The sequence below is a fragment of the Hyperoodon ampullatus genome (assembly GCF_949752795.1).
Source record: "Hyperoodon ampullatus genome assembly, chromosome: 3".
NCBI classification, from domain to species: Eukaryota; Metazoa; Chordata; class Mammalia; order Artiodactyla; family Ziphiidae; genus Hyperoodon; species Hyperoodon ampullatus.
In genome coordinates, this window is record NC_136916.1 from 4,977,598 (window position 1) to 5,002,880 (window position 25,283).

Genomic DNA, 25,283 nt, shown 5'->3' on the forward strand with positions numbered 1-25,283 from the left:
AAGGATTCCTGTGTCTATTCCCGGTCTGTTCTCTTCGCACACATCCCCAGCACCAGGCAACAACTTTCCTGTTTCTTGTCACTGTATATTAGATTTTCCTTTTCTAGTTTCATATAAATGAAATCATATACTATGTAATCTATCTGCTTTTGCTCAGCAGATAGAGTTTATTAGATTCATTCATGTTGCATGTTCAGTAGTTTTTTCCTTTTCATTGCTGAGTCATATTCCATTGTATGAACATACTACCATTTGTTTATCCATTCACATGTTGATGGACATGGATTATTTTCAGTTTGGGGCAAGTATGAATAAAACTGCTATGAACGTTGGTGTCCAAGTCTTTGTATGGACCTATTTTCATTCTCTTGGTTAAATACCTAGGAATGAAGTTACTGGGTCATATGGTAAACAAGTGTATGTTGATCTTTTTAAGAAATTGCCAAATTTTTTTCCAAAGTGGTATTCTCTTTAGCCATGTATGAGAATGCCAATTGCTCCACATCCTTGCCAACATTTAAAAATATTAGATGTAGTGATGTCTCATTGTGGGTTTAATTTGCATTTCCCTAATGACTAAAAAGATTGAGCATCTTTCCATGTACTATTATTTCCATATCTTCTTTGTGACGTGTCTATTCAAATTTTTTGCTCGTTTTAAAAAAATTGTTATATTATTGAGTTATAAGAATTCTTTATATATTCTGGATACAAGTTCCTTGTTAGATTCATGTATTGTGAATATTTTCACTTTTTTAATGGTGTCTTTGGGAAAACAGAAGTTTTACATTTTGATGAAGTTCCATCTGCCTTTTATGATAAATGCTTTTTTCTAGGTCATTGTATCTAAGAAATCTTTGCCTTCCCCAAGGTCACAAAGATTCTGCTGTTTTCTTCTAGAAGTTTTAGAGTTTTAGCTTTTATATTTAGGTCTATGATCCATATCAAATTAATACTTGTCTATAGTGTAAGGTAAGGATCAAGTTTCTTTCTTTTTTCTTTTAATGTGGATATCTAGTTGTTTCAGCACCTTTTGTTGAAAAGACTTAAACTTCGCATCTTTGTTAAAAACCAGTTGACCATCTGTATGGGGGTCTGGACTCGATTCACTGATCTATATGTCTATCCTTATGTCTACCCCACTGTCCTGTAAACTATAGTTTTATACTGTTGAAAACAGATATGTATGTGTTCCAACTTCATTCTTACTACACATTTCTGTATCAATTTTAGAGTTATCTTGTCAAATTAAAAAAATTCTGCTGGGATTTGGAGAGAACTGACAGTTGAACAACTTGAGTCTTCCAATTCACGAACATAGAATAGCTATTTACTTAGGTCTTCACTTTCTCTTGACAGTGATTTATAGTGTTCAATGTACAGGTCTTGCACGTTTTGTTAAATTTATCCCTCTATATTTCATGGTTTGGGATGCTGATAAGCATTAGATAGTTTTACTCTAAATTTCAATTTCCAGTTGTTCATTTCTAGAATGTATGAAAGGATTGATTTTTTGTTACATTGGCCTTGTATCCTGCAACTAGTTCCAGTAGCTTTTTGTGGATTCATTAGGCTTTTCTAATAACACAATGCTGTCACTTGCAAATAGTTGTACTTCTTTTTCCAATGTAAAAGCCTTTAAAAACAGAACTACTGTTTTAGTTTTCATGAAATTTGAACAGTTTTCAGCCAGTATTCCTTCCCCAGGCACACCTCAGACTTCCCCATCTCCCATTGTTAATATACCCCTCAAAATTATCTAAGTTTCTCAGATCAGGCTGGTAGTGCCGTCTGGGGGAGGTGCCCAGAGCCCAGATCAGGATCCGCGTGGACCAGGTCCATCTTTCGTCTCTGTGGTCTTTCGGGGGGTGGTCTCCAGCCCAGGGCCAGGCTCAGGTTCCCGGAGGACGACCTAACAAGTAAATCGCCTCCCTTGTTCCGCGCAGAATTTCTTTCACTGGATCACCAGAGATCCGAGTTGCCCGAATGGCGCTCACACACTGATTTGGGGTGACTCAGACTGTTTCAGACCTGTAAGTGGTTTACATGGATGATTTCACTTAAATCTCACAACAACCCCACGAGGTAGGTTTTAAAATTATTCCCACTGAGGAAATCGAGGCATAGAGAGATTTAGTTGCCCGAGTTCACACAGCTAATAAGACTGGTGGAGCCTGGAATATGGGGCTTGAATTCCAGTCATCTGACTCCAGAGCCTGCCTTCTTAACTGTGTGCTTTAAGGGGAAAGAGAAAAGAACTGTTAGGAGAAAGCATGTGTGTCTGGAAGAAGATTTTAAAAAAAGGAGACACAGAGTTTATAACAGTGGGATACTACGTTTCTTGAGGGAAGGGCTCTTGCTAGCTTTCCATCCGTAGGTTGCCTCTGTCTGCGCAAACTTTTCTCCTTTGGTATCTTGTCACGTCCTATTTCCTCCAGTTTCCCTCTTACATCCAGCATCCCGCGCTGCAGCGCAATGAACGCCCACGGAACACTGGCTCCAGTGGAATCCACGCAGGTGGGGCACTCCTATTCCACCCCCCGCCCCATGCCTGCTCCACTGGCTGGGAAAAGTTAAACAGGGTGAAAAGTGGGCGCTTCCTCCCCAGAAGCTCTGAAGAATGAGTCTTTGGCGGGAGGATCCCAGGGCCTCTGTCCACCTCCAGAAACAATCTTACAGAAGTCTGGGCGGGGCAGGGCCACGCCACGCCAAGTCCAGGTGCGTTTCGGCTCAAGGCACTAACTAGCAAGGCACCCGTCGTCTGCGCCGAGACGCTCCGGCCGTCTCCAAGAGGAGGCTCCCCCAGCTGGCGAGGCGGATGGGTTTCCCCGGGAGCAGAGCTTGAGCTCTCACCCAGAGCTCGCACCCAGGGGCTCCCGGGACGCCCGCGCGCCTCCGAGCCCCGGACCGGCGGCCGGGTCGGCGCGCGGCGCGCGCTCCTGCGGGCCGGGGGCGGGGCGGTGGCCCGGGACGCCCTCTCCTCCCCCTGCGGGCGGCCGGGCTGGTGGCGCCGAGGCTCCTGCGCGTGGCAGATGGGGCGCCTGACGGAGGCGGCGGCGGCGGGCGGCGGCGCTTCAACGGCGCGCTCGGCCGAGCCCCCTCCCGCTCCCCTGGCCCTCTCGTCCACGTTCCCCGGCTGCGCGGCCACCATGGCGTCCAGCGAGGAGGACGGCACCAACGGCGGCCCCTCGGAGGCTGGCGAGGAGAGGGAGACCGCGGGCAAGAGGAGGCGCCGGGGCTTGCTGGCCACCGCCTGGCTCACCTTCTACAACATCGCCATGACCGCGGGGTACGTGCGCCCTGAGGGGCCCTCCCCGCGCCGCCGCCCCTTGGCGTTCCGCGCTCCGGGGGCCGCGCCCGGGGGCGGGGTGGTCGCGGCGCCGGGGCGGCGCGCGGCGCGGGGAGGGGGCGCGCGGTGGCCGCGGGGGAGGGGCGTTGCCGTCGGCGCCGGGCTTGAATGGAGCGTGGTCGGGGGGGCAGGGGCGCCGTGGCCCTGCTCGCTGGGCATTGCCTAATACGGTGCACGGCGTGCGCGGCGGCCGCGGGGCGCGGGCCGGAGGTTAAGTATAGACCCGGGCAGGAATGCGGGGCCGCCCCGCCGGGGAGGCGGCTCAGGCCCGGCCGCCGCGGGCGCCGCTGCTGCTGTAGCTGGAGAAACGCCGGGGTCCCGCCACTCCGGAGCCCGGAGCCGTCCGGCTGGGGGCCCAGACCCGCGTCCTCGGCCGCCGGCCCCTGGAGTGCGTGTCCTCGTGCAGCTGATGGCTGGGCAGAGTGTTCCTAACTGTTCGTGTCGCTACGGGTTTTTTTTGCTGTTGTTGTTTTGTTTTGTTTTTTAAGTAATAGTGCTCCCGAGAGCTTCTTACTTGGGACGGTTTTCAAAGAACCCTGCCGGATCGGAGCATAGCACTCGTGTCCAGCATCTTGTTGGCTCCATGACTGATACCCTGTACTTTTATTTGTGGCTTTGAGTACGACTTGCAAGTTAAGGTTACACAATGACTGTCTCTCTGCAAAGAGCTGTCACAGTGACTTGTGTCGACCGCTTTTCAAAACCGGCTGGGAAAATGCTCTTGCGTTTCTCAATGGCATTGCCGTTTAAAAAAGTTATTTTCCCGTTATCACATGAAGTATTATTAATCTATACAAATCTGGTGAAACGTTTAATACCTTTAACTTTCTCTAGGGCTTATAGAAAAATGTGATTGATAAAGATTTAATAAATGATTTGACACAGTACTGAGTACTTAATGTGCTTAATACCAAATACAGTTAATGAAAATATTGGTATCTATTGAGGATTCACTGTGCGCTAGGCACTGTGTCGGTCACTCTAGGTGTAGTATGTCATTTCTGGTCCTCTGCAGTCCTGTGAGGGGTGCATGATATTACATTTGATAGACTAGGAAACGGAGGCACAAATAGGTGAAGTAACTTGCTCAAGTTCCCAAAACCAACAAGTGTCAGACTTGGATTTCGGCACAGTCTGAGTCCAGAGCCGTGCTACTTCTTTCCACTTTACTAAATTTTATAATCTTGAAAGGGAAAACTAATAGAGTCAAAGCTACTGGAGAACAATGGCGTACCCACTGTGTGCTGCAGCCTTTAGATACCCTGGAGGCTGAAAATATCCTCTCTCCTCTGTGCTGGTCTCATCCAGTTAATAAGCACTTCGGGGACGCCTACCATTTATTAACTGGTCTTGTCCCTTTCCTTTCCAGGCCACTCTCCCTTTTGAAGGCCGAGTTACCTTTTCAAACAATGAAAGTCAGTGCATAACTCCAGTTTAAAGCCTTCGGTGATCCCCCATTGCCTCCACTGTTGTGGAAGGGATTTAGGCTGTCTGTCGTTCAAGGCCCTTTGCAATATCTCCCTGATTTCCTCGTTCCAGTTTTATTGCTTTTCAAATCTCCTGTAACTCACTGTGCCCTCAAACACCATGCAGTTTTATTTTCATGGCTCTCTCCATTTTTGCTCAGGCTGTTCATCCTTTGGGTAATAATCCCCGTGTTTCTGCTGTGACTTCTAGCCAAGACACCTCTGAAGTTTTCTGGGTCTCTTACCCGACCTGAAGCAGAATTAAATGTTCCCTCAGCTGTGTTCTCACACTTCATTCCTAACCTTCCTCCCTGGCTCAGCAAATGACTGCTTCCCCAAAACTTGTTTGTCTCCCTGCCTATGTTGAAAAGGTCCCTTGCCATTCTTATCTCTGTTTAAAGGCAAGGGGAACGGAAATGGAATAATCCATATAATTAACTCTTTGGAGGCTTTCTAAAGGCGTTGAGATTTGAAGAAGGGATAGGATTTGCATATGTAGAGGGTAGATATTCCAAGTGAGATTAATTCTGGAAATAGGCATGAGATGCAGGAAAGCCTCCCGATTTAATTGGACGGTTGGGGCAGAGGGGTGAACGAGTCGGTGAAGTTGTGCTGTTGAAAGCGGGACACACGCATGTGCATTTAGTGGTTTGGATAGCAAGAGGCTCTTTGGTGTTGGTTTTTTTTTCGCTTTGTCCCCCCCCAGCCTTACTGAGTTGTAATTGACGTGGAACACTGTAAGTTTAAGGTGTACAGTGTGATTATTTGGTATACGTATGTATTGCAAAATGATTTGCACCTTAAGATTAGTTAACACATCACCTCCCATAGTTACCATGTTTATTTTGGGAATAAAAACATTTAAGATTCGCTCTCTTAGCAACTTTTTTTTTTTGGTATTGAAGTAGAGTTGATTTCCAATGTTGTGCGAATCTCTGCTGTACAGCAAAGTGACTCAGTTATGCACATATAGACGTTGTTTTTTTTTTTTTTTTTTTTTTTTTTTTTTTGCGGTACGCGGGCCTCTCACTGTTGTGGCCTCTCCCGTTGCAGAGCACAGGCTCCGGACGCGCAGGCCCAGTGGCCATGGCTCACGGGCCCAGCCGCTCCGCGGCATGTGGGATCTTCCCGGACCAGGGCACGAACCCGTGTCCCCTGCCTCGGCAGGCGGACTCGCAACCACTGCGCCACCAGGGAAGCCCTAGACGTTGTTTTTTTATACTCTTTTCCATGACGGTTTATCACAGGGTATTGAATAGAGTTCCCTGTGCTACACAGTAGAACCCTGTTGTTTATCCATCCTCTCTATATACTAGTTTACATCTACTAATGCAAAGGTTCTTTTTGTTCATTTGCTTGTTCTGTTTTTCTCTTTTAGCAGAACTTTGGAGGGTTTATTAATTTTTTTGTAATAGTTTTGAAAACAATTAAAATAATATTTAAGAAATAAAATTTTACATAAATGTAGAAAAGAACTTGCCTGATTCTATACGCTTAGCATGGCCTTTCCTTTTTCCTTGTTATCGCTCATGTGAGTTACTTCCTTCAGAGTTTTACTCAAATCTCCATTCTCAGGGAGGCCTTCGTGGCTATCTTCATTCAAATAGCAACCGCACACAAACACTCCTTATCCCCGTTGCCTGCTTAATTTTTCTCTATCGTACTTATTACCGTATAACTGTACAATGAATTTTACTGATTTGTCCTGTTGCTTATTGTCTGCGTCGTCCTGTAACAGTGTCAGCTCCGTGAAGCACTCAAGAAATATTTGTTGAGTGAATGAATGCACATTATAGGGTATTGTAGTTAACAGTATCTGCTGTGTAGGATATTCTGTTTTCACTCACTGTTTCACCAAATGTTTCTATGTAGTTTTCATAATTACACTCTTTCATGGTTACATAAGAGGGAATAGAGTTAAGGTACAGTAATGGACTAAATCATGCCTCTAATGATGTTTTGCTTTAATTTGTTTCTCTTGAATTAGCTGTTTAGGATGAATTCCTGGAGTAGAACTACAGGATGTAATTAATTTAATTAAGTAATAATGTAATTTAAAGGATGTGAGGATTTTTATTGTACTTGCTCACAACAGATGCTTGACTAGGAAAGTGAGCATTTCTCTCTCTCTCTCTCTCTCTCTCTCTCTCTTTATTTTTTTGCTTTGCTACAAACACTTTTGAAGCTCACATATGTTAGTGCATTATCCTAGGTCAAGTGAGAGACAAAAGCTAAATATTTTAGGCCCTGTCCTTGTAGAAGTGCTACCTGGGGCATTTGTAGATTGCAATAAAAGACAGGATGAAGTAAGTGTTCCGCAGAGGTGTCAAGTCAGACAGGTAGGGAGGATCAGAGAAAGCTTTGGTGCGGGGTGGGGGGTGGGGGGTGGCGGGGACCATCGCATTCCAGCTGAGCGGCAGGGATGAGGAAAGAGCAGGAGTTAGGGAACAACTCATGCTGACATGCGGTTGGGGTAACAGCAAGCGGGCCTGCAGTGTAGGCTGGGAAAGGAAGATGGATGGGGAACCTGGCTCACTGCACAGGCCTTACATGCCTCGCTAACATGCTTGGATTTTAACCTGTAAACAGTACAGGAAGGTGTTCATTGAAGGTTATGTTTTCACTCCTTTTTAGCTGGGTGACCTCAGGACAGTTCCATAACCTCTCTGACCCTGGGTTTTCTCATCTGTGAAGGGAGCAAAACAACTGCTTTGCTAGGTTATTACAAGGAATTAAGAAATAGTGGCTATGAAGTGGTCGGCAGGGTGCTGGACACACAGTGGGTGTTTAGAAAGGATAATTCCTACCCCTAGTGGTGAATTTAAAAATGCACGTCATGCAGAAACTATTTAAGATACCCTCACAGTGTACGTAGTCTGCGTTAGCAGATCACCAAACCCAAGGTTCAGGCACGTACGTTTCTTGAAGTGTTGAGTAATAGACATATATTTGATTCCCGAGGTAGGTGGATCCATGTATGAACCTACCACAACTTGTTTATCCTTCATCTGTGGAAGGACATTTGGGTTCTTTGCAGTTTGGGGCTATGACAGATGACGTGGTGAGCATTTGTATGCAGGTCTTGTGTGGACACACGCTTTCATTGTCCTTGGGTAAATACCTATGAGTAGAATGGCTGGGGCACGGGGTAGTCACATTGCTGATTTCTTATGAAACTGCCAAACTGTTTTTTCAGAGTGGTTGTGCAGTACATCCCCACGGGCAGTGAATGAGCTTTCCGGTTGCCACACATCCTCATCGGCACTTGGTGTGGTCAGTTGTCATAATTTTATACCTTCTAAGTGGTGTATTGTGTTACTGTGATTTTAATTTGCATTTCCCTAGTGACTAATGACCCTGGGCATCTTTTCATGGGTTTACTTACCAGTTGTGTACCTTTTTGTGGTATAAGGTCTGTTTAAATCTTTTGCCCATTTTTAATGGGTTTGTTGTTTGATTTTCAGCTATTGAATTTTGAAAGTTCTTTATATAGTCTGGATACAAATCCTTTATCAGATATGTGATTTGTAAATATTTTCTATCAGGTATGGCTTGCTTTTTCATTCTCTTCACAATGTCTCTCAAAGAGCAGAAGGTCCAAAAGGTCCTAATCTTACCGAAGTCCAGTTTATCTGGTTTTTTTCTTTTATGAACCTTTCAGCTTAACTCTGTTGGCATGAGAGCCTTATGTGTGATAAATTGAAACACGTGTTGGCTACTAAATGAGTCTGCATGTAGTCTAGGAAAGGAAGTTTAGAGTTGTCAGTGAACACCACACGCAAGTATGGATTGTATGAACGTCAGAGATCATCTCCAGTACAAGCCTCCAAATGATTACTTTGAAGGAGGTTTAAAGAAGAAGCGATAAAATCAGAACATCATCATTTCTCAGTAACTGCCGAAATAATGGATCTGGACAATGATCATCAGCGCTAACATCACAAAGAAGAGGGACAGCCAGAAACTTGGGGCTCCCTGGGGAAGTACACAACACAAGGGAGAAATTAACCTTGAACGTGAATCTGTCTGATCAATCCTTTAGAACTAACTACACACTCACAGGAAATATAGGGGCCAGAAGAACATAATGAATGACATGGGGGTATCCAGTTAGCAAAACCCAGACTGAGGGTAACTCTGCAGGAACCACTCAGGGTCTTCAACAGATAAATTTCACGAGAAAGAGGGGAGGAGAGATGAGGATGGATGGAAGGAGGTGAAACCTATAGATTTAAAAGAGTCATAAAACACATAGCAACTAATTCTAATGTATGAATCTTATTTCAATCATGATTTTAAAAAATTACAAGACAGTTAAGGAAATTTGTATCTTGACTCTAAGTTTTGTGATTGAAGAAGTTATCGTTCAATTCTTCACATGGGATAGTGGTGTTTTGGTTATGTTTATGAAAAATAAACCTTTTAGAGATACATAATTAAGCATTTATGAATCATATTATAGGATGTATGAGATTTGATTCACAATAATCAGGGAGGAAGGCTTGTGGGGAAAGAAGTGAATAGAGGTTTGGATGAAACAGGATTGTTAATAAGATGATACTGGTTGAAGCAGGACAGTGGGCAAATGGGGGTTCATCGTACCACTCATTCTCTATACCTTTGTATATGTTTGAAGTTGTTTGTAAAAAACTTTTTAAAGCAGTGTTGAAATTAAGAAAAAAAAAGGAGTATAGGTGTAGATAACCAAGCTCTTCAAAAAGCAGGTGGTCTCCAAGAAATCTGAGGAGAAAAAGAAGCACCAGAAGGCAGCTAGAAGAAAGAGCTCCACCTTCAATAAGATTTTTCAGGGTAATTGTAGCCATAGTGGCATGAGAAGAAGGCATTTAGTGAGTGTTAGAAGGTGTTTAGGAAGTTATGCCACATCTCTTTCATTGCTGCAGTGTTCTGTCTCCACTTAGTAACTTAAAATTTCCTTGAGGCCAGAGCTATGTCCTGTTTATCCCTAATTCCCCAGCACCTAACACAGTACCTGTCCTGTATTGATCCTGAAGACGAATGAACAAATAAATGAATTAAGCAAGTGAGAAACCTTCTACATGTGGAGCACATATTTATATTTTCCAAAGAGAGTATTTTGTCAAGGACTGAAAGTGTCTATTTGGGTTCATATTTAGGCAATCATTAGCTCTGGCATATTTTAAAAAAAAACTGTCCAAAAAAGAATTCCTAATTGTAGACACTCCGGTTCCTTTGGGAAATTTTTCAAATTACAGTTACTAAACTGACGGATATAGGAAGCCCAACGTTAGCTGAATGTAGGGCCCTCAAGAGAGACTTTGATTCTCACCCTTTGTGATTGGGGCGGCGTGGGGGGACTTAGGAAGTGAGCACGGGTTAGTTCAGATGAGTTCCTGGCCATATTTACCAAAAAACAGATGAGAGGTTAGCATAGATAGTTCCATGGTCCTTTCTAACCCCAGAGTGTTAATTTCTTTTATTTCCAACAGCTTAGTGGTCATAGTATTGTTTTACTGTACTAGTTGGTACAATACTGCCACCTATGGGACAACAGTAAAATTTGTTATACTGTTAAAATGCATGGAGTTTTATATCATGCCTTTAAAAATGTAGAAAACTTGCCATCTAAATTAATCTTTTGATGAATTCTTTGGTAGGTTAACAGTTACCTCTTAAATCGGTCTTTGGTAAAAATCTGATTTGGATTTGTCTAAAAGAAAAGACAAGTATATGGGAAAATGTGAATGAAAACATTAAGCTTTTTGTTTTCTTGTTAGAAGTAGTGTAAGGACTTGGAATTGAGGATAATGAAATCAGAACATTTTAAACCTGAAAGGTACCTAAAACATTATCCAGATTAGCACACTCAGATTAGCCCAGCACAGGGTTGAGTGTTGGCTCTAATGCGGGATGGAACCGTGAGGTGAATCCAGTAAAAGCCATGGTGCAGTAGAAAGCGAAGAGCAGTGAGGGTTAGGAGACCTCCACCGTTAACTTACTTACTCTGAGCCTTAGGGTAGGTCGCAAGGTATCTCTGCATGGTGATTGTTTCATATAAAACAGTGGCTTTCAAACTTTCTTGATAGCGTACTACTATCAGTTAAGATATTTGAGCCTAACATTCTGTATAACTTTAAAAATTACTTATAATTTAAATACATGAATTATTATGATTAGCTAATCTCCCAAGGCACAGTATATGCTTAGAGCCAGACCAGTACAGCAGAGTAGTTCAAGAGCAAAGACTGTGAGATGAGTGGTGAGTTGAGGTCCCAGCTGACTGGCTATAGGGCCCTTTCTGCCTATTTCCACAGCAGTGAAATAGGATAGTAGTAGTCGCTATTATTGGGGTTATTGTGAGGATGAAATGTTAATATATTAAATATGCATATAAGACAGTGTCTGGAACACTGAAAGCACTCTGAAAGTGTACTTATCATTATCATCGTTGTTATTATCCTTCATACCTCTACATTTCAAAGGTCTTTGTGATAGTTTCCGGCACTTGCCTGACTTCTTGTCATATCTCACTAAAGGTCATTGTTTTTAACCTCATTGTGTGCTGAGGAGGAGATTCCCGGGGCTGAAGTGCCTCTCTGCCATTTTCTTGCTGTTTGACTGAGTCAGCATTTTCACCCCACTCAGTCAGTCGTTTCTTTGCAGGCACCTTTAAGCCATTTGTCTATTTTATTGAGTGCTCTTTAATTAGAAAGTTAAGGGCTTCCCTGGTGGCGCAGTGGTAGAGAGTCTGCCTGCCGACACGGGTTCGTGCCCCGGTCCGGGAGGATCCCACATGCCGCGGAGCGGCTGGGCCCGTGAGCCATGGCCGCTGAGCCTGCGCGTCCGGAGCCTGTGTTCCGCAACGGGAGAGGCCACAACAGTGAGAGGCCCGCGTACGGGGAAGAAAAAAAGTTAAAACTGTATAAAATTATTATAAATTTTATAGTTCATAAATCCATTTAACTAGACACTTTGGAGACCACTGTTTTCAAAAGCCTGGGGTAGCTATTCGTTTCCATGGGTGTATTATTAAGGATTTTTAAAAGTTACAGGTGTTGCAACTTTTTAAAACTTCAGAGTGCTTTTGTAATTGCAATGGAAACTGGAAAAAAAAATTACCTCTCATCAGTGACTCTTGGAGGTTGAGTACCCGGGTGACAAAGCTGGTCTCCACAGGTGTAGCTTGTATTTTTAAGTGCCATTAATTCACAGCAACTATATTTAATGTACAAGTGTAAGTTAAAAGGGGGGCGGGGGCATATGTATGTTTTCTTTTTCGAAGACAAACTTCTTTTTCAGTTGAAGTATAGTTGATTCAGGTGTGCAACACAGAGATTCAGTATTTTTATAGAATATACTCTATTTGAAGTTACTAGGAAACAATGGCTATATTTCCCTGTGCTGTACAATATATCCTAGTTGCTTATTTGTTTTATACACACTAGTTTGTATCTCTTAACCCCGTACTCCTGTCTTGCCCCTCCCCCCTGCTCTCTCCCCCTTGGTAACCACTAGTTCTAAAACACACTGTTTAAAAGCAGGCTTATGTCTGACCTTCTATGTGTGTCCCTTCTGTGGCACCACAATTGTTTTTATTTAGAGAAAATTATAAAAATGTTAATTAATGATTCTTATTCATTTACCTATAAATGAATAAGAATTCATTTATTCTTATTCATTTTTTTACCTATAATTACATATAAATATATACTATATATTTGTATAAAATACATATTTATACACACACAGCTTTTTACCTCAAATTTTTATATAATTATGAAATGCTTTATAATAACTTCATTTTTGGTACAGAAACCTATTCCTTCAGTCCGTCAGTTTATCTGCTGAGACCAACAATACAATGCAAATTGTTTGACATTTGTATGTAGTTGATCTCGAATATGTTCTCTTTATTCCCTTGAAGAGTCAATGTAAAAACGATGTTCATCATTTCTTCCTGTGGGTTTTAAAAATAGAATAATGAACTGAGAACATAATAACACATACATGTTATTACTGTATAAATTATGGCATTTCTTTATAGGATTCAGTGGAATTCGTTGTGATAGAATTTTATAAAATGCTTTTATTTTCTCTAGGTGGCTGGTACTAGCTATTGCCATGGTACGTTTTTATATGGAAAAAGGAACACACAAAGGTTTATATAAAAGTATTCAGAAGACACTTAAATTTTTCCAGACATTTGCCTTGCTTGAGGTGAGTTTTCAACGACGCTGTTTTTCTATCACTGCCATATTTATTTGAAAATATATCAGTTGAGCAAAATCAGTCTTATTTTGCTGATTATTTACTCCCTACAGATGCATTTAAACCCAACGATGACAGGAATTTATTTTATGTTGTATGCTATTGACATGTGATTTTTGTGTGTGTTTGCTTACAGATAGTCCACTGTTTAATTGGTGAGTTTTTTATTTAATTTTTATGTTTGGCATAGATTGCACTTAGGGCAGTGGTTGACTTGTTTTTTTCTTTAAGGAATTGTACCTACTTCTGTGCTTGTGGCTGGGGTCCAAGTGAGTTCAAGAATCTTTATGGTGTGGCTCGTTACTCACAGTATAAAACCAGTAAGTGACACAACACTTCGTCTACTTGAGCCTGCAGGAAAGCTTTCTTATTAAAAGGAATCCAAAATATTAACTGTATTTCAGGAAGCAGAACCCTTGGCCAAAGAAAGGTTGGGTTTGGATGTAAGTGTGATTGTACATTGACTTAGTGCGTTCATAGAATGGCTTTGAAACACCAGCAAAACCAAAAATTGGCATTTTTATAGCCATATAAATTGGGATTTTCCAATTTAAAAAAATTTTTTTATTTTAGGCTGCGTTGGGTCTTCGTTGCTGTGCGCGGGCTTTCTCTAGTTGGGGCGAGCGGGGGCTACTCTTTGTTGTGGTGCACGGGCTTCTCATTGCGGTGGCTTCTCTTGTTGCGGAGCACGGGCTCTAGAAGCGCAGGCTTCAGTAGTTGTGGCGCATGGGCTCAGTAGTTGTGGCTCGCAGGCTCTAGAGCGCAGGCTCAGTAGTTGTGGCACACGGGCTCAGTTGCTCCGTGGCATGTGGGATCTTCCCGGACCAGGGCTGCAACCCGTGTCCCCTGCATTGGCAGGCAATTCTTAACCACTGCACCAACAGGGAAGTCCCTATCCACTCTTTTTTTTAAGATTCTTTTCCCATATAGGCCATTACAGAGTATTGGGTAGAGTTCCCTGTGCTATACAGTAGATCCTTATTAGTTATCTATTTTATATATAGTGGTATGAATGTGTCCATCCCAGTCTTCCAATTTATCCCTTCTGCCTCTTTTTTATCCTACAGAAAATCTCTTCCTTGATTTTACTATTTAATCTTCTCCAACAGTCGTATCCCATGGGCATCTTTCCACCCATCTTTAATTAATTCACCCAGCATGTATTGAGTGCATTCTATACCCCTGGCACTGTGCTTACTTCGGGATTTACAGAAATGAATAAGTCAGTCTCAGCTGTCAGGGGTACTGACCATTGGGGAGTAGGGGGCAGCCCTACAGATGTTGAATCATTCAACAAGTATGAATTACACGTGTATTCTGTTCCTGACACTGTGCCGGGAATCTGGCTATTTATAATACACATATGGTTCCCACCTCATGGAGCCTGGAATTGGGAGAGATGGTACACAAATTGTTGCAGAAATAATTGTTTGATTATACTAGTGTTAGTGCTTTGAAACAAGAGGCCAGTGTGGATTGCAGTAACCGGCAGACTTGGCCTGACTTAGGGAGTGAAGGAAGGCTTCCCCGAGGAAGGAGTGTATCAGCTGAGTGCTGTAGATATACAAGAGTTTGGCAGACAAATCCTGATAGAAATTGGCAAGTGTTATAATACAGACATGAATACAGTACTGTGAGAACAAGGAAGGGGGGAGCACGTAACTGCTCAGGGTGAGAGGAGGGGTTTGGGACAAGTTTTCCAGAGGCCGTGGAGGTTAGCTGGATCTTAAAGGTGAGAAAGGGTTTTCCATGGGAAGTATTGATAAAGGAAGGAGCATTCAGGGACTTCCCTGGTGGCGCAGTGGTTAAGAATCCGCCTGCCAATGCAGGGGACACGGGTTCGAGCCCTGGTCTGGGAAGATCCCACATGCCACGGAGCAACTAAGCCCGTGCGCCACAACTACTGAGCCTGCGCTCTGGAGCCCGTGGGCCACAACTACTGAGCCCGCGGGCCACAACTACTGAGCCTGCGCTCTGGAGCCCGCGGGCCACAACTACTGAAAGCCCGCACACCTAGAGCCTGTGCTCTGCAATGAGAGAGGCCATCGCGATGAGAAGCCCGCGCACCGCAACGAAGACCCAATGCAGCCAAAAATAAATAAATAAATTTATAAAAAATGAAAAGGGAGGAGCATTCTATTGATAATTAGAGGGAATGGCGTGTGTTAAGACACATTCAGAGCATATTCTGGAAATAATACAAAGTTTTGTGTCCCCAGAGAGAGCTGGGGGTGGGGTTGAGTCGTTGCACAAGAAGTCGAGATTTCTGAGCTGCAGCTGTAAAGATCCTTGAACGTCATGCTCAGGTGGGAGGGTTTTACCCTTTCCTCCTGTTAAGCAGTGGGGAAGCCATGAAGCTTTTGAATCCCGGGACTAGCACCTTCCAATTTTGTTTCTGTTGGTTTGCTTCTGTGTTTTGCTTTTAAGAGAAAACGTCCACCTCTGAAGTGGAGACTGCATAGGGGGCTGTGACAGCATTCTGCATGAGAGGTGATCAGGTCCTAAATTGACACCGTGGTAGCAGGGCTGCAGTGAGTGGGCAGATTCGGGAGTTAGTGCTGCAGTAGGATGGGTGCGATTTGACGACCAATAGAAAGTCCAAGGGTCAGATTGTTCCCATACTGGTTTTGAGGGGCTGATGTTGTCCTGGGATGGTTGAGTTATTGGCTGGAGTGAAGGGTGAGACAGAGAACCCAATAGAAATTTGACCATTTCTGTGCTTAGAGCACATTTAAATCGCGTGTTTGTAAAGACTTATTAATGGTGACTGCCTTGCGTTTTCTGTATTGCATCTGTGTAACCCTAGCTCTCCGTTATAATAAAAGGCACATACTAAATAATAAACAGAAAATATCTTCGTGGAGAAAGAAGTTCAAGGTTCAACAACACTGTGGCTTTCCCTGTAATTCTGCAGATCCAGAATGAGGAGAGTGTGGTGCTTTTTCTGGTCGCGTGGACGGTGACAGAGATCACTCGCTATTCCTTCTACACGTTCAGTCTTCTCGACCAGTTGCCATACTTCGTTAAATGGGCCAGGTGGCGACGATGTCTTGCAGTTTAGTGGCTCTCGGTCCTGCACATGCGTGTTTTGTGTGCTGAGCTAACACAGAGAATTAAAATGTGTCTTAGCCCTGTGTTGCCAGGAGGCTGCTGTTTTTGAAATTAGCAGTGTTATAACTTGCATTCTAAAGGCTTAATTTAATGACCAGGCAGCAGTCATATTAACATATATCTTGAGTGAAAGCAACGCCAGACAAACTGCATTAGTGTCCTTAGCCTCTGAATCGGTCATTCATTTTTCCTTGAAAGCAAAATATACATCTTTGGAATTACATTAAATCAACTCTTGGCCAAAAATATGGCATTTTGTTTGATTGACTTAAATTTCTTTTTGACAGCTCACAAAGTTTTTATTCTACAAAACAAAGTTAGAAAAATAAGCTAAAACACTAAAAATAAACTTTTAAAATAGGCAAGCTTTAGTAACAAAATGCATATTAAAGAAATTATTTGAAACTTCCAGTGCATAGAAATTATTTTAACACGACAGACTTTCATTGAATTAAATACATACTGTTCTTGCTAAAAGTGGCCCTTATGTCAATCAGTTATTGATTTAAATTACTTTAATATTCAACCTAGTATCCACAAGTTTTAGTATCTTATATATACAATGTCAACTTTTCTGTGTGTGTATAAAGTAGCAGAGACAGACATTTTAAAAAGTCACCCTTAGGGCTTCCCTGGTGGTGCAGTGGTTGAGAGTCCGCCTGCCGATGCAGGGGACACGGGTTCGTGCCCCGGTCCGGGAAGATCCCACATGCCGTGGAGCGGCTGGGCCCGTGAGCCATGGCCGCTGAGCCTGCGCGTCCGGAGCCTGTGCTCCGCAACATGAGAGGCCACAACAGTGAGACGCCCGCGTACAGCAAAAAAAAAAAAAAAAAAAAAAAAAAGTCACCCTTAGAGACTTCCCTGGCGGTCCAGTGGTTAAGACTCCTTGCTTCCATTGCAGGGGGCACAGGTTCGATCCCCAGTCAGGGAACTCGGGGGACTAAGATCCTACATGCCGCATGGCAAGGCCAGATCAACAAACAAACAAACAAGTCACCCTTATTTGAAATTGTATTATTTGTTATGAGGACAAAATTTATATTTCAAGGGTTCTAAACATAGCCCTCCCAAAGCAACAGTTTTCAAAGCAGAAGATGTTCTGTCCTTTTTAAAGTATGCGTTCTTTGAGCAGCTGGTATTTTACAAAGTTATTATAAAAACAACTTATTATTTGTGCCCTTTGGAGAACAAATCACAAACCAGCATAGATTTGTTCATTTCATTCTCCATGTTGCACTTAGAGTCGAAATAACAATAATAACAATAACATATGCTGTGTACCTGAGGTGCAGGTGTGAGTGCAACAAAATCTCTGTCCTCTCAAGATGGAGGGGACAGAAAATACAACAACTAACAAGCGTGAGAAATGCCAGGTGGTAAGAAATGCAGGGGGGCAGTTTGGGTTAAGAAACGTCTATCCCATATATGTCTATGTAGATAGGTAAATTAGATAGATAGATAGATACGGTAGATAAGATAGATAAGATGGGTAGATAGATAGATAGATAGGTATCCCACATAGGCAGAATACAAGAATTCGACAGTATTTTCATTCGTTAAATTTTTTTTTTTTTTTTTTTTTTTTTTTTTTTTTTTTTTTTTTTTTTTTTTGTGGTACGCGGGCCTCTCACTGTTGTGGCCTCTCCCGTTGCGGAGCACAGGCTCCGGATGCGCAGGCTCAGCAGCCATGGCCCACGGGCTCAGCCGCTCCGCGGCATATGGGATCCTCCCAGACCGGGGCACGAACCCGTATCCCCTGCATCGGCAGGCGGACTCTCAACCACTGCGCCACCAGGGAGGCCCTAAATTTTTTATTAAGCTACAAAAGTAATATGCTTTCATTGTGAAAAAATCTCAAATCGTTTTAGTGTATAGAATAAACATGGAAAGTTCCTGTTTGTACTCCTACCTGAGCCCCACTCCCTTTCCTTGGAGAAAGTTGGGAGTTTACCATCAGACTTTTTCTTAATAACAGCAATGTGAATACACAGATGTGAGTTTTTAAAAACATAAATAGGATGACATGATACTTGATTTTTGTTTATATATTGGAGATCTTTTTTTAAATCAGTACAGGTCCATTTAGATCTAGCTCTCTAACTCTTTTTTTTTTTTGCGGTACGCGGGCCTCTCACTGCTGCGGCCTCTCCCGCTGCAGAGCACAGGCTCCGGACGCGTAGGCTCAGCGGCCATGGCTCACGGGCCCAGCCGCTCCGCCGCACGTGGGATCCTCCCGGACCGGGGCACGAACCCGTGTCCCCTGCATCGGCAGGTGGACTCTCAACCACTGCGCCACCAGGGAAGCCCTCTCTAACTCTTAATGCTGCATAATATTCCATAGTATGACTGACTCAGTTCTATATTGCTAGAATTTAGATTATTCCCACTTTTCTAATGCTATAAATACTGCTTTGTGATATTAAAAACAATGCAATGTCCATATTTCCGTTATTTTTTAAAACTCTGATATTTGTATTAATCCATAGCTAGCTTATAAAGATAATTCATAACTAATGTCAGAGTTGTTTTTGCTCCCCTTATACAAAAAACCTAACACTTTTTATTAAGTAATTACTCCTTTTTTAATAACTCATACATGTTCAAATATAATAAATTAGTATATATAAATAACCTAAAAGAATAAAAACCTTTTAAATTGTCTGTATTCCCCCTACAAAGGATTATCACTCTTAATTATACTATATACCCTTTCAAACGTTTTTATATTCTCTAGCTCTTTTTTAGATATTTGTGGCTTACCATTTTGAATATGACAAAATACTTCAAAATTATAGCTTGAGCTTAAACGTTTCGTCTGTCATAAGAAGGTTGCACTACCGTTTATAAGGGTTTGGCAAGATTGGCAGTTTGGAATGTAGCTGGATTCTAATCCCAGAATGCATCTCATGCCATTTTGAATGACCTCAGTCTTTCAGACTTCTAGCACCTTTGAAAATACTAATTCATAATATAGTCTCTTTTTATTTGCTGTATATAAAATTTGTTTGCAGGAGATAATGGTCTTTAATGCTTTGCCCGCCTTTTAGAATGCATTTGCATGTCTTGAATTTCTGGAAAAGTTCCAAACTCTACCATTGCATGTTTAAAATTGCTGTTAGCAATCCTTTGTCAATTGCCTTAATGTTAAACAGGTTACTATAAAATCTTTCAACTTTGAAATGCACATGTTAACATAACACATCACGTCAGTTAAGCATAATCGTGAACAATTATGTTTCATGTCAAAAATCTTAAAGATCCCAACCAGCTATATATTTGCCAACCCTGTTAAATAACCTAAAGTAACATTTATATTTATGTTCCAGTGTTGAAGCTATTCTCAAGTAAAGCTTAAAAATGGCTTATTTATACAGTTGCCCTACTGTGATGGTTTGAATATATTTTGATTCTCTTTATCTGTCAGACATGTTCCTAGAAAAACCCACTGAATAGATAAATGCATAATGTTATGTTTTCATATTGATTTCCATTTTAATTTAAAAAATGCTGTCCCTTCAAAAATTTTTTGATGACAATTAGCAATCTGTAAGGAAACATATCTCTTTCTGAATAAGTAGTTAAATCTGTCATGCTGCCATCAGAACTTAGAGAGTTGGTGACATGGAGCCTTTTTAAAGTGCAAGTAAAGTCAAATAAATTGTGTAATTTTTTCCCATTTCATTAAAAATAATCACGTCTTTAAGCCTTTAACCTAGTTTATACTTAGTGTGGGTTTTTTTTAGTTAAAGAACAATCTTACCCCCCAAAAAATCATCTGAGAGTCACATAAAGTTAACAAAAAAATTTAAGAGGTTTGAATGTCTTTACTTAAGAAGGGAATATAAAATGCTCAATTATGTACTTTTAAATTGAGGTAGGAAATTAAGGTTGGAAAAAATTGATTTAAATAATACACACATAACTACACAAGGCTGGTGAGGAAGCAGGTGGCATGCACAAGGCAAGGAGGGGACACAGAGGGACGGTAGAAGGATCATTTTCTTTCTTTACCAGTTCATCTGTTTTGGCAAATAATTCTGCCCCCCTCTGTCCCCCCTTGTCCTTGCATATCCTTGGCACATAGGAATAAGGAGACTCTTAAGAAATGTCATTACCTTGGGCGCTTGAGGCTGTCCTGCGGGTCCACCAGTGGACACTTGTGCAGTGTTCCTCTAACTGTAGGCGGAAGTGATGCTGGGCCCACTCTGTGCTGGAGGATGCTCCGCAATCCAAATGAACAAACTGTGACTTGGATGTTGACTAGAACTCTCTCAGCTCTCTTTTAAGCAAGCTGACTATTCCTTTAATGTGCAAATTCAGGAAACGACCTGTCTTCCTTGTTTTGTCATGAAAGCAGTTTTAGACAGTATGTTCCTTAGTAGTTACAGATGCTTCAGGTGGTTTTATCAGTTTTCTAAGATAGTCATTCTTTTAATTAGTAACCACAAAGCGTTTTCCAGATGTCTCCAAACAAGGACTTTGGCAATTTCAAGATTTAGATATAAAATTAGGATCCTAACTGGTCTTTTTTAAAAACACAGCATTTGATCAACAAATGACTAGCTGCAGGGAAAAATAAATCAGTATGATTCCAGGTGTCAAAGCAGTTACTTTTACAATGCCTTACAATGCTTACATTTACTTTACAATACACTATAATAGTTATAATACTTGTATACTTCATCATACTTAAAAAACTGCATCAATCAGTCACTGACTTTAAAATGTATTGTTATTTCAGTCCTGTAAAGTAAGTTGACTTCTTACTTTATTAAGATCTTGCCACTTAAAATGGAAACTACTATAAGAAAAAAAACCCCGATGATTATTGAATTAATAAGCAAATGATTAAAGTGAAAAAAAATTAACCTTGTTACGTGAGGTTAATATAAGTATGTATAGAAAGGAGAATTTTTAAGCTTAAATAAAGTAGTAGCAAAAGAATCATGATATAAAATCCAATAATTATTCTAGACAATAATTGTCAGGTTTTTCTTTCTCCAGATATAATTTTTTTATCATCTTATATCCTGTTGGAGTTGCTGGTGAACTTCTTACAATATACTCTGCCTTACCATATGTGAAGAAAACAGGAATGCTCTCAATAAGACTTCCCAATAAATACAATGTCTCTTTTGACTACTATTATTTTCTTCTTATAACCATGGCCTCGTATATACCATGTAAGTATGTCTCTATTAGTATTATACTTTGATTTAGCATATGCTGTGAAAGTTTTTCAAAAGATGTCATAAAATGCCAGATTAATAAACAAGGAAAAATAACGTCTTAAAAATACATCAAAACCTCCATTCAGTGCCACATGTATTCGTAATTTGAAATAACTGAAGGGTGAGTTGTGAGAAAAAAAGGTAAGTAAATTAACACACAAATGATTGCCTTCTCAAAATCACTTAAAAATAAGCTTAGTATGATTTATGTTTTTAAAGAAAAAATAAAGCCTGCAGTGAACTCTTTGAAAGCATTTAGAATTATGTATCTGAACGTGAACATTTTATCCAAGAAAATCTGAGGTCATTTCTATTCATTAAGTGCGTACTTGGAAAGATCATCCAGGAGTACTTGTTAGTCTTATGTGTGTTGCCCTGTGTACTAGAAAATAATTTAAAAAGCTGCTTTTCTTAAAATATTTTGAATAATTCAGTCTTTCCACTAATTTCTCCTCGCCTTTCAACAGTTGCAATGAATTGTTGAGACTCTATTCATTTCATTTAAATACAAAGTGGTATATTTTTAGGTCAGATTTTGATAATCACTAGCAGGAAATATGAAGATAAAGCAAAGCTGTTGTTTCCCCTCCTCAATAAAGTTAGAGACTCTGGGGTCAGTGCGGGGGAAAAGAGAAATGAGAAATGTTTATAGAATCTAAAATCGACATTGACGCAATATGAAATATTTCATCTAAAGAGGATGAACATAAAATTTGGCCACCTCCTTGGGACCTCCAACTTTTAAGCTTTTCTAAAATCAAAATTGCCTTGATGGTCATATAGTGATTTTGTTCCCCTCATCTTCTCCCATCTCAGCCTGACTCTCCTCCGATTATCCACCAGGGCCAGTTCAGGAGGGCTCGGGGATGGTGTGCCTATGACACTTGCTTCTTCCCCTGCTTTGCGCAACATCTAGTGAATGTTGGAGGTCTGGAGTGTCCTATCATAGTTACAGGCTCAGGTCTTGGGTTGCCTTTCTTCCTCACAGCCACTGAGGCATCTCTGTGGAAACCCAGGGCCCAGAGATCATGGTTTGAAACCATCAAACCAGTAACTTGTGACGGTGCATTTTCAGGTGTCCTGTGAAGACCAGCCTTTGCCAGTAGCTGCTTCTCAGTTTAAGAGGATGTCAGGTACCTGAGAGCCCCACCTGCTGGAGGATCAGCCAGCCAGGGGGGTGTTTTCCACCTGATTATTAGTATTAGTAGTAATAGCAACTAATTATACTTTGCTTATTAAATCCTTTGCTAATTACAAGTATAAAAGTACATTTTGAGCACTTAGTGCTCAAAAGAAGTCCTTTCAGTTCTCATTTATCAGGGAGGCCATTAGAGATTAGAGAGGTTAAGTGAATTGCTTTAAAAATCGCTCAGCTAGTAAATAAGATCAACGTTTGAACTCAAGCCTGTACTTCTACTAAACTACTCAAGGTGTTACAGAAGTATTTGCAAAAATCGGTCAGTTAGCTTTAAGTCTATATGGCCTGAATATATTTAGGCCCTTAGGTATAATATGATGGTTACATTAATGAAGGTTGGATACCTAAATAAAAAAATAAAATCTTTTATGCATTTTGGCTCCATTTGAGCTAAGTTCAAAAAGTAGTTACCCACAGTTGCCTAAGCAAAATATTCAAAGCTTGTTTTGTCATTAGGTTCATTAGTTTTGGCTATTCTGTTCATCATTTTCAGAGATATTTGTATACTTGTATTGTTTGTAGCTGATGTTAATTTGTTCATGCACCAACATTTACCCTATAATTTAAAGTACTGGTTCAAACTGGCTCAAAATAATTCTCCAAATTTGACAGGGTGGATGACTATTTGTCTAACTGACCTAATACATATATATTTGTGTGTGTGTACCAGACTACCCTTATGCCCAGCCAAGAGGGGCTTTTGCTCTGGGCCCAGTTTTAGATAGAGGGCCGTGTCCTGGCTCACTGCTGGTCACCACGCCACACAGGACCCCCTTCCTTCAGTTCACATCCTGGAAACCCGGGACCATATAATTTGCAACCCAGATGGCACTGAGCGTGCACCTAGACTGCATAGCTCTCTTCCCCAGTCTGTTCTCCTGTGGGTTATAGCACCGTTACCTGTGTACACATCCCTGAGATCAGGGGGCAGCTGTTTGTGAGGGGGGTGGATGCAGCTGGGCTGTGTGGCTTTGGACATCCACACACCATGAGACCCCTCATGGTATAGGACAGCCGATGGAATGGAGAGAAGGGGCCAGGTGGGGCAGCTTTCCTTGTGCAGCACTGTTCTGGCACGGTGTTCCGAAGAGTTATAGAATTCTAAATTCAAACATGGCCTTCCAGGTCATTATGAAGATATATTTATCAAAATATTTAAGTTTGCTGAAAAGACTGACAGTTGACGGCATTAAAATATTTAGGCATATGGTATGTGGCCCTCCATTTGTTCGCTTACCCTGAGCCCTGTAAATACTAGGGGGGTAGTAGCAACTGTATATGATGTGCTTGCTTTCAAAGTCCACCATGTTTAAGAGGTTTCAAGTATAAAAGATTTCCAACCATAGCTTACCTTCTCTGTTTTCTTTTTTCAATTAAGTGTTTCCACAACTCTACTTTCATATGTTACGTCAGAGAAGAAAGGTGCTTCACGGAGAGGTGATTGTCGAAAAGGATGATTAAATGATCCCTACAACAAGGTGCTTATTCCAGAATAACCAGGATTACTTGAGTCCAAGTTTTAATAATAAGAATAAACAGCTTCATGAAATATTGCAGATTGTGTTATTTCTTAAACTATAACTTGGGACACGTGGTATTTGCCAATATTTGTCTTCAGATTGTGCCAGGTCCGTTTTCTCCAAGAACTATGCAAGTATTTATTATCAACTCCTGGGTAGGTGATGATCATAAAAAAAATAATTGGGTGTATTACCTGGAAAAAAAAAACTTTTGTTAGTTTTTAAACTAAAAATAAGTTTTACTAAATTTTTTTTGCAACATTGGTTCAAAGCTTTTGAAATCAATACTTAGAAAGTAGCTTAATGATTTAACATTATGATGCCTGCCAGTGATATTTACATGATATTTATAAATGAAACTAAATACAGAATTATAATAACTGTTAGTAATGTATTAGCATTTCTTGAACCCAAGGTCTATTTCTCTCAAGTTATAAGGTAGCATTTTTGATTAATAACAATTTTTGGAAACATAGACATGGTTTGCTGTGGTAAATCTTTTGATCTAGATAAAGAGGTCATATAAAAAGCCCAAAATATTCAAGTAGGTGTCACAGTTGGAAAATGTTCTTTGGAAATATGTTTAGGCCACTGAAATTATACTCTTAAGCAAGTTTATTTTTATTTGAATTAACTACTCAAGGTCAAGCTTTTCAATTTTAAGGATTTTAAGGGATTAGAAAGAATGTATGTATATACTTGGCCTCACTTGTAAAACAACATAATAACATTGAATCTGATGGTAACACTGTGTCTGTTATATTCAGAACTCTGGCTGAAAAAGGCTACTCTATACCGTGGAATCATCTAATAAAAAATCATCTTGTGACAATCCCTTTGTGGTACTTAGGTAACAAAAAGTTTTAGGGTATGATCTGAAATAGACTCATTTTATTCTGAATTCCATTGAATAGCAAAAATCTTATGGTAAAGCTTCTGTCCACGGGTTGAATAGAAAGATACACTGAAGATAATCTAATAATGCTTTAGTTCTAAAAATGTTTTAATTCTTAAAAATGTCCTTAAAAAATTTCCCCCTTATATTAAGGTATGCTGCTTTCCTGGCCTGTTTTAGAGACACTATTAAATGTGTGACTTTAAAAGAAAAGGAAGTTTTGGCCTGCTATAGATATGTAGGTGTAATTTTGGCTTTAATTATTC

At 41.0% G+C, this 25,283-nt stretch overlaps 1 protein-coding gene across 1 annotated transcript; it reads left to right on the forward strand.

Moving 5' to 3' along the window:
- Window positions 1–3,032: 3,032 nt before the first annotated feature.
- On the forward strand, window positions 3,033–24,133 carry HACD1 (3-hydroxyacyl-CoA dehydratase 1; the record flags this gene model as incomplete). The annotated part of the gene is made up of 7 exons (XM_079701175.1): window positions 3,033–3,289; window positions 12,894–13,011; window positions 13,199–13,217; window positions 13,294–13,382; window positions 15,977–16,098; window positions 21,178–21,356; window positions 23,981–24,133. The coding sequence occupies 7 exons, from the start codon at window positions 3,033–3,035 to the stop codon at window positions 24,061–24,063; spliced, it is 867 nt and encodes a 288-aa protein (XP_079557301.1). The 3' UTR covers window positions 24,064–24,133.
- Window positions 24,134–25,283: the final 1,150 nt, after the last annotated feature.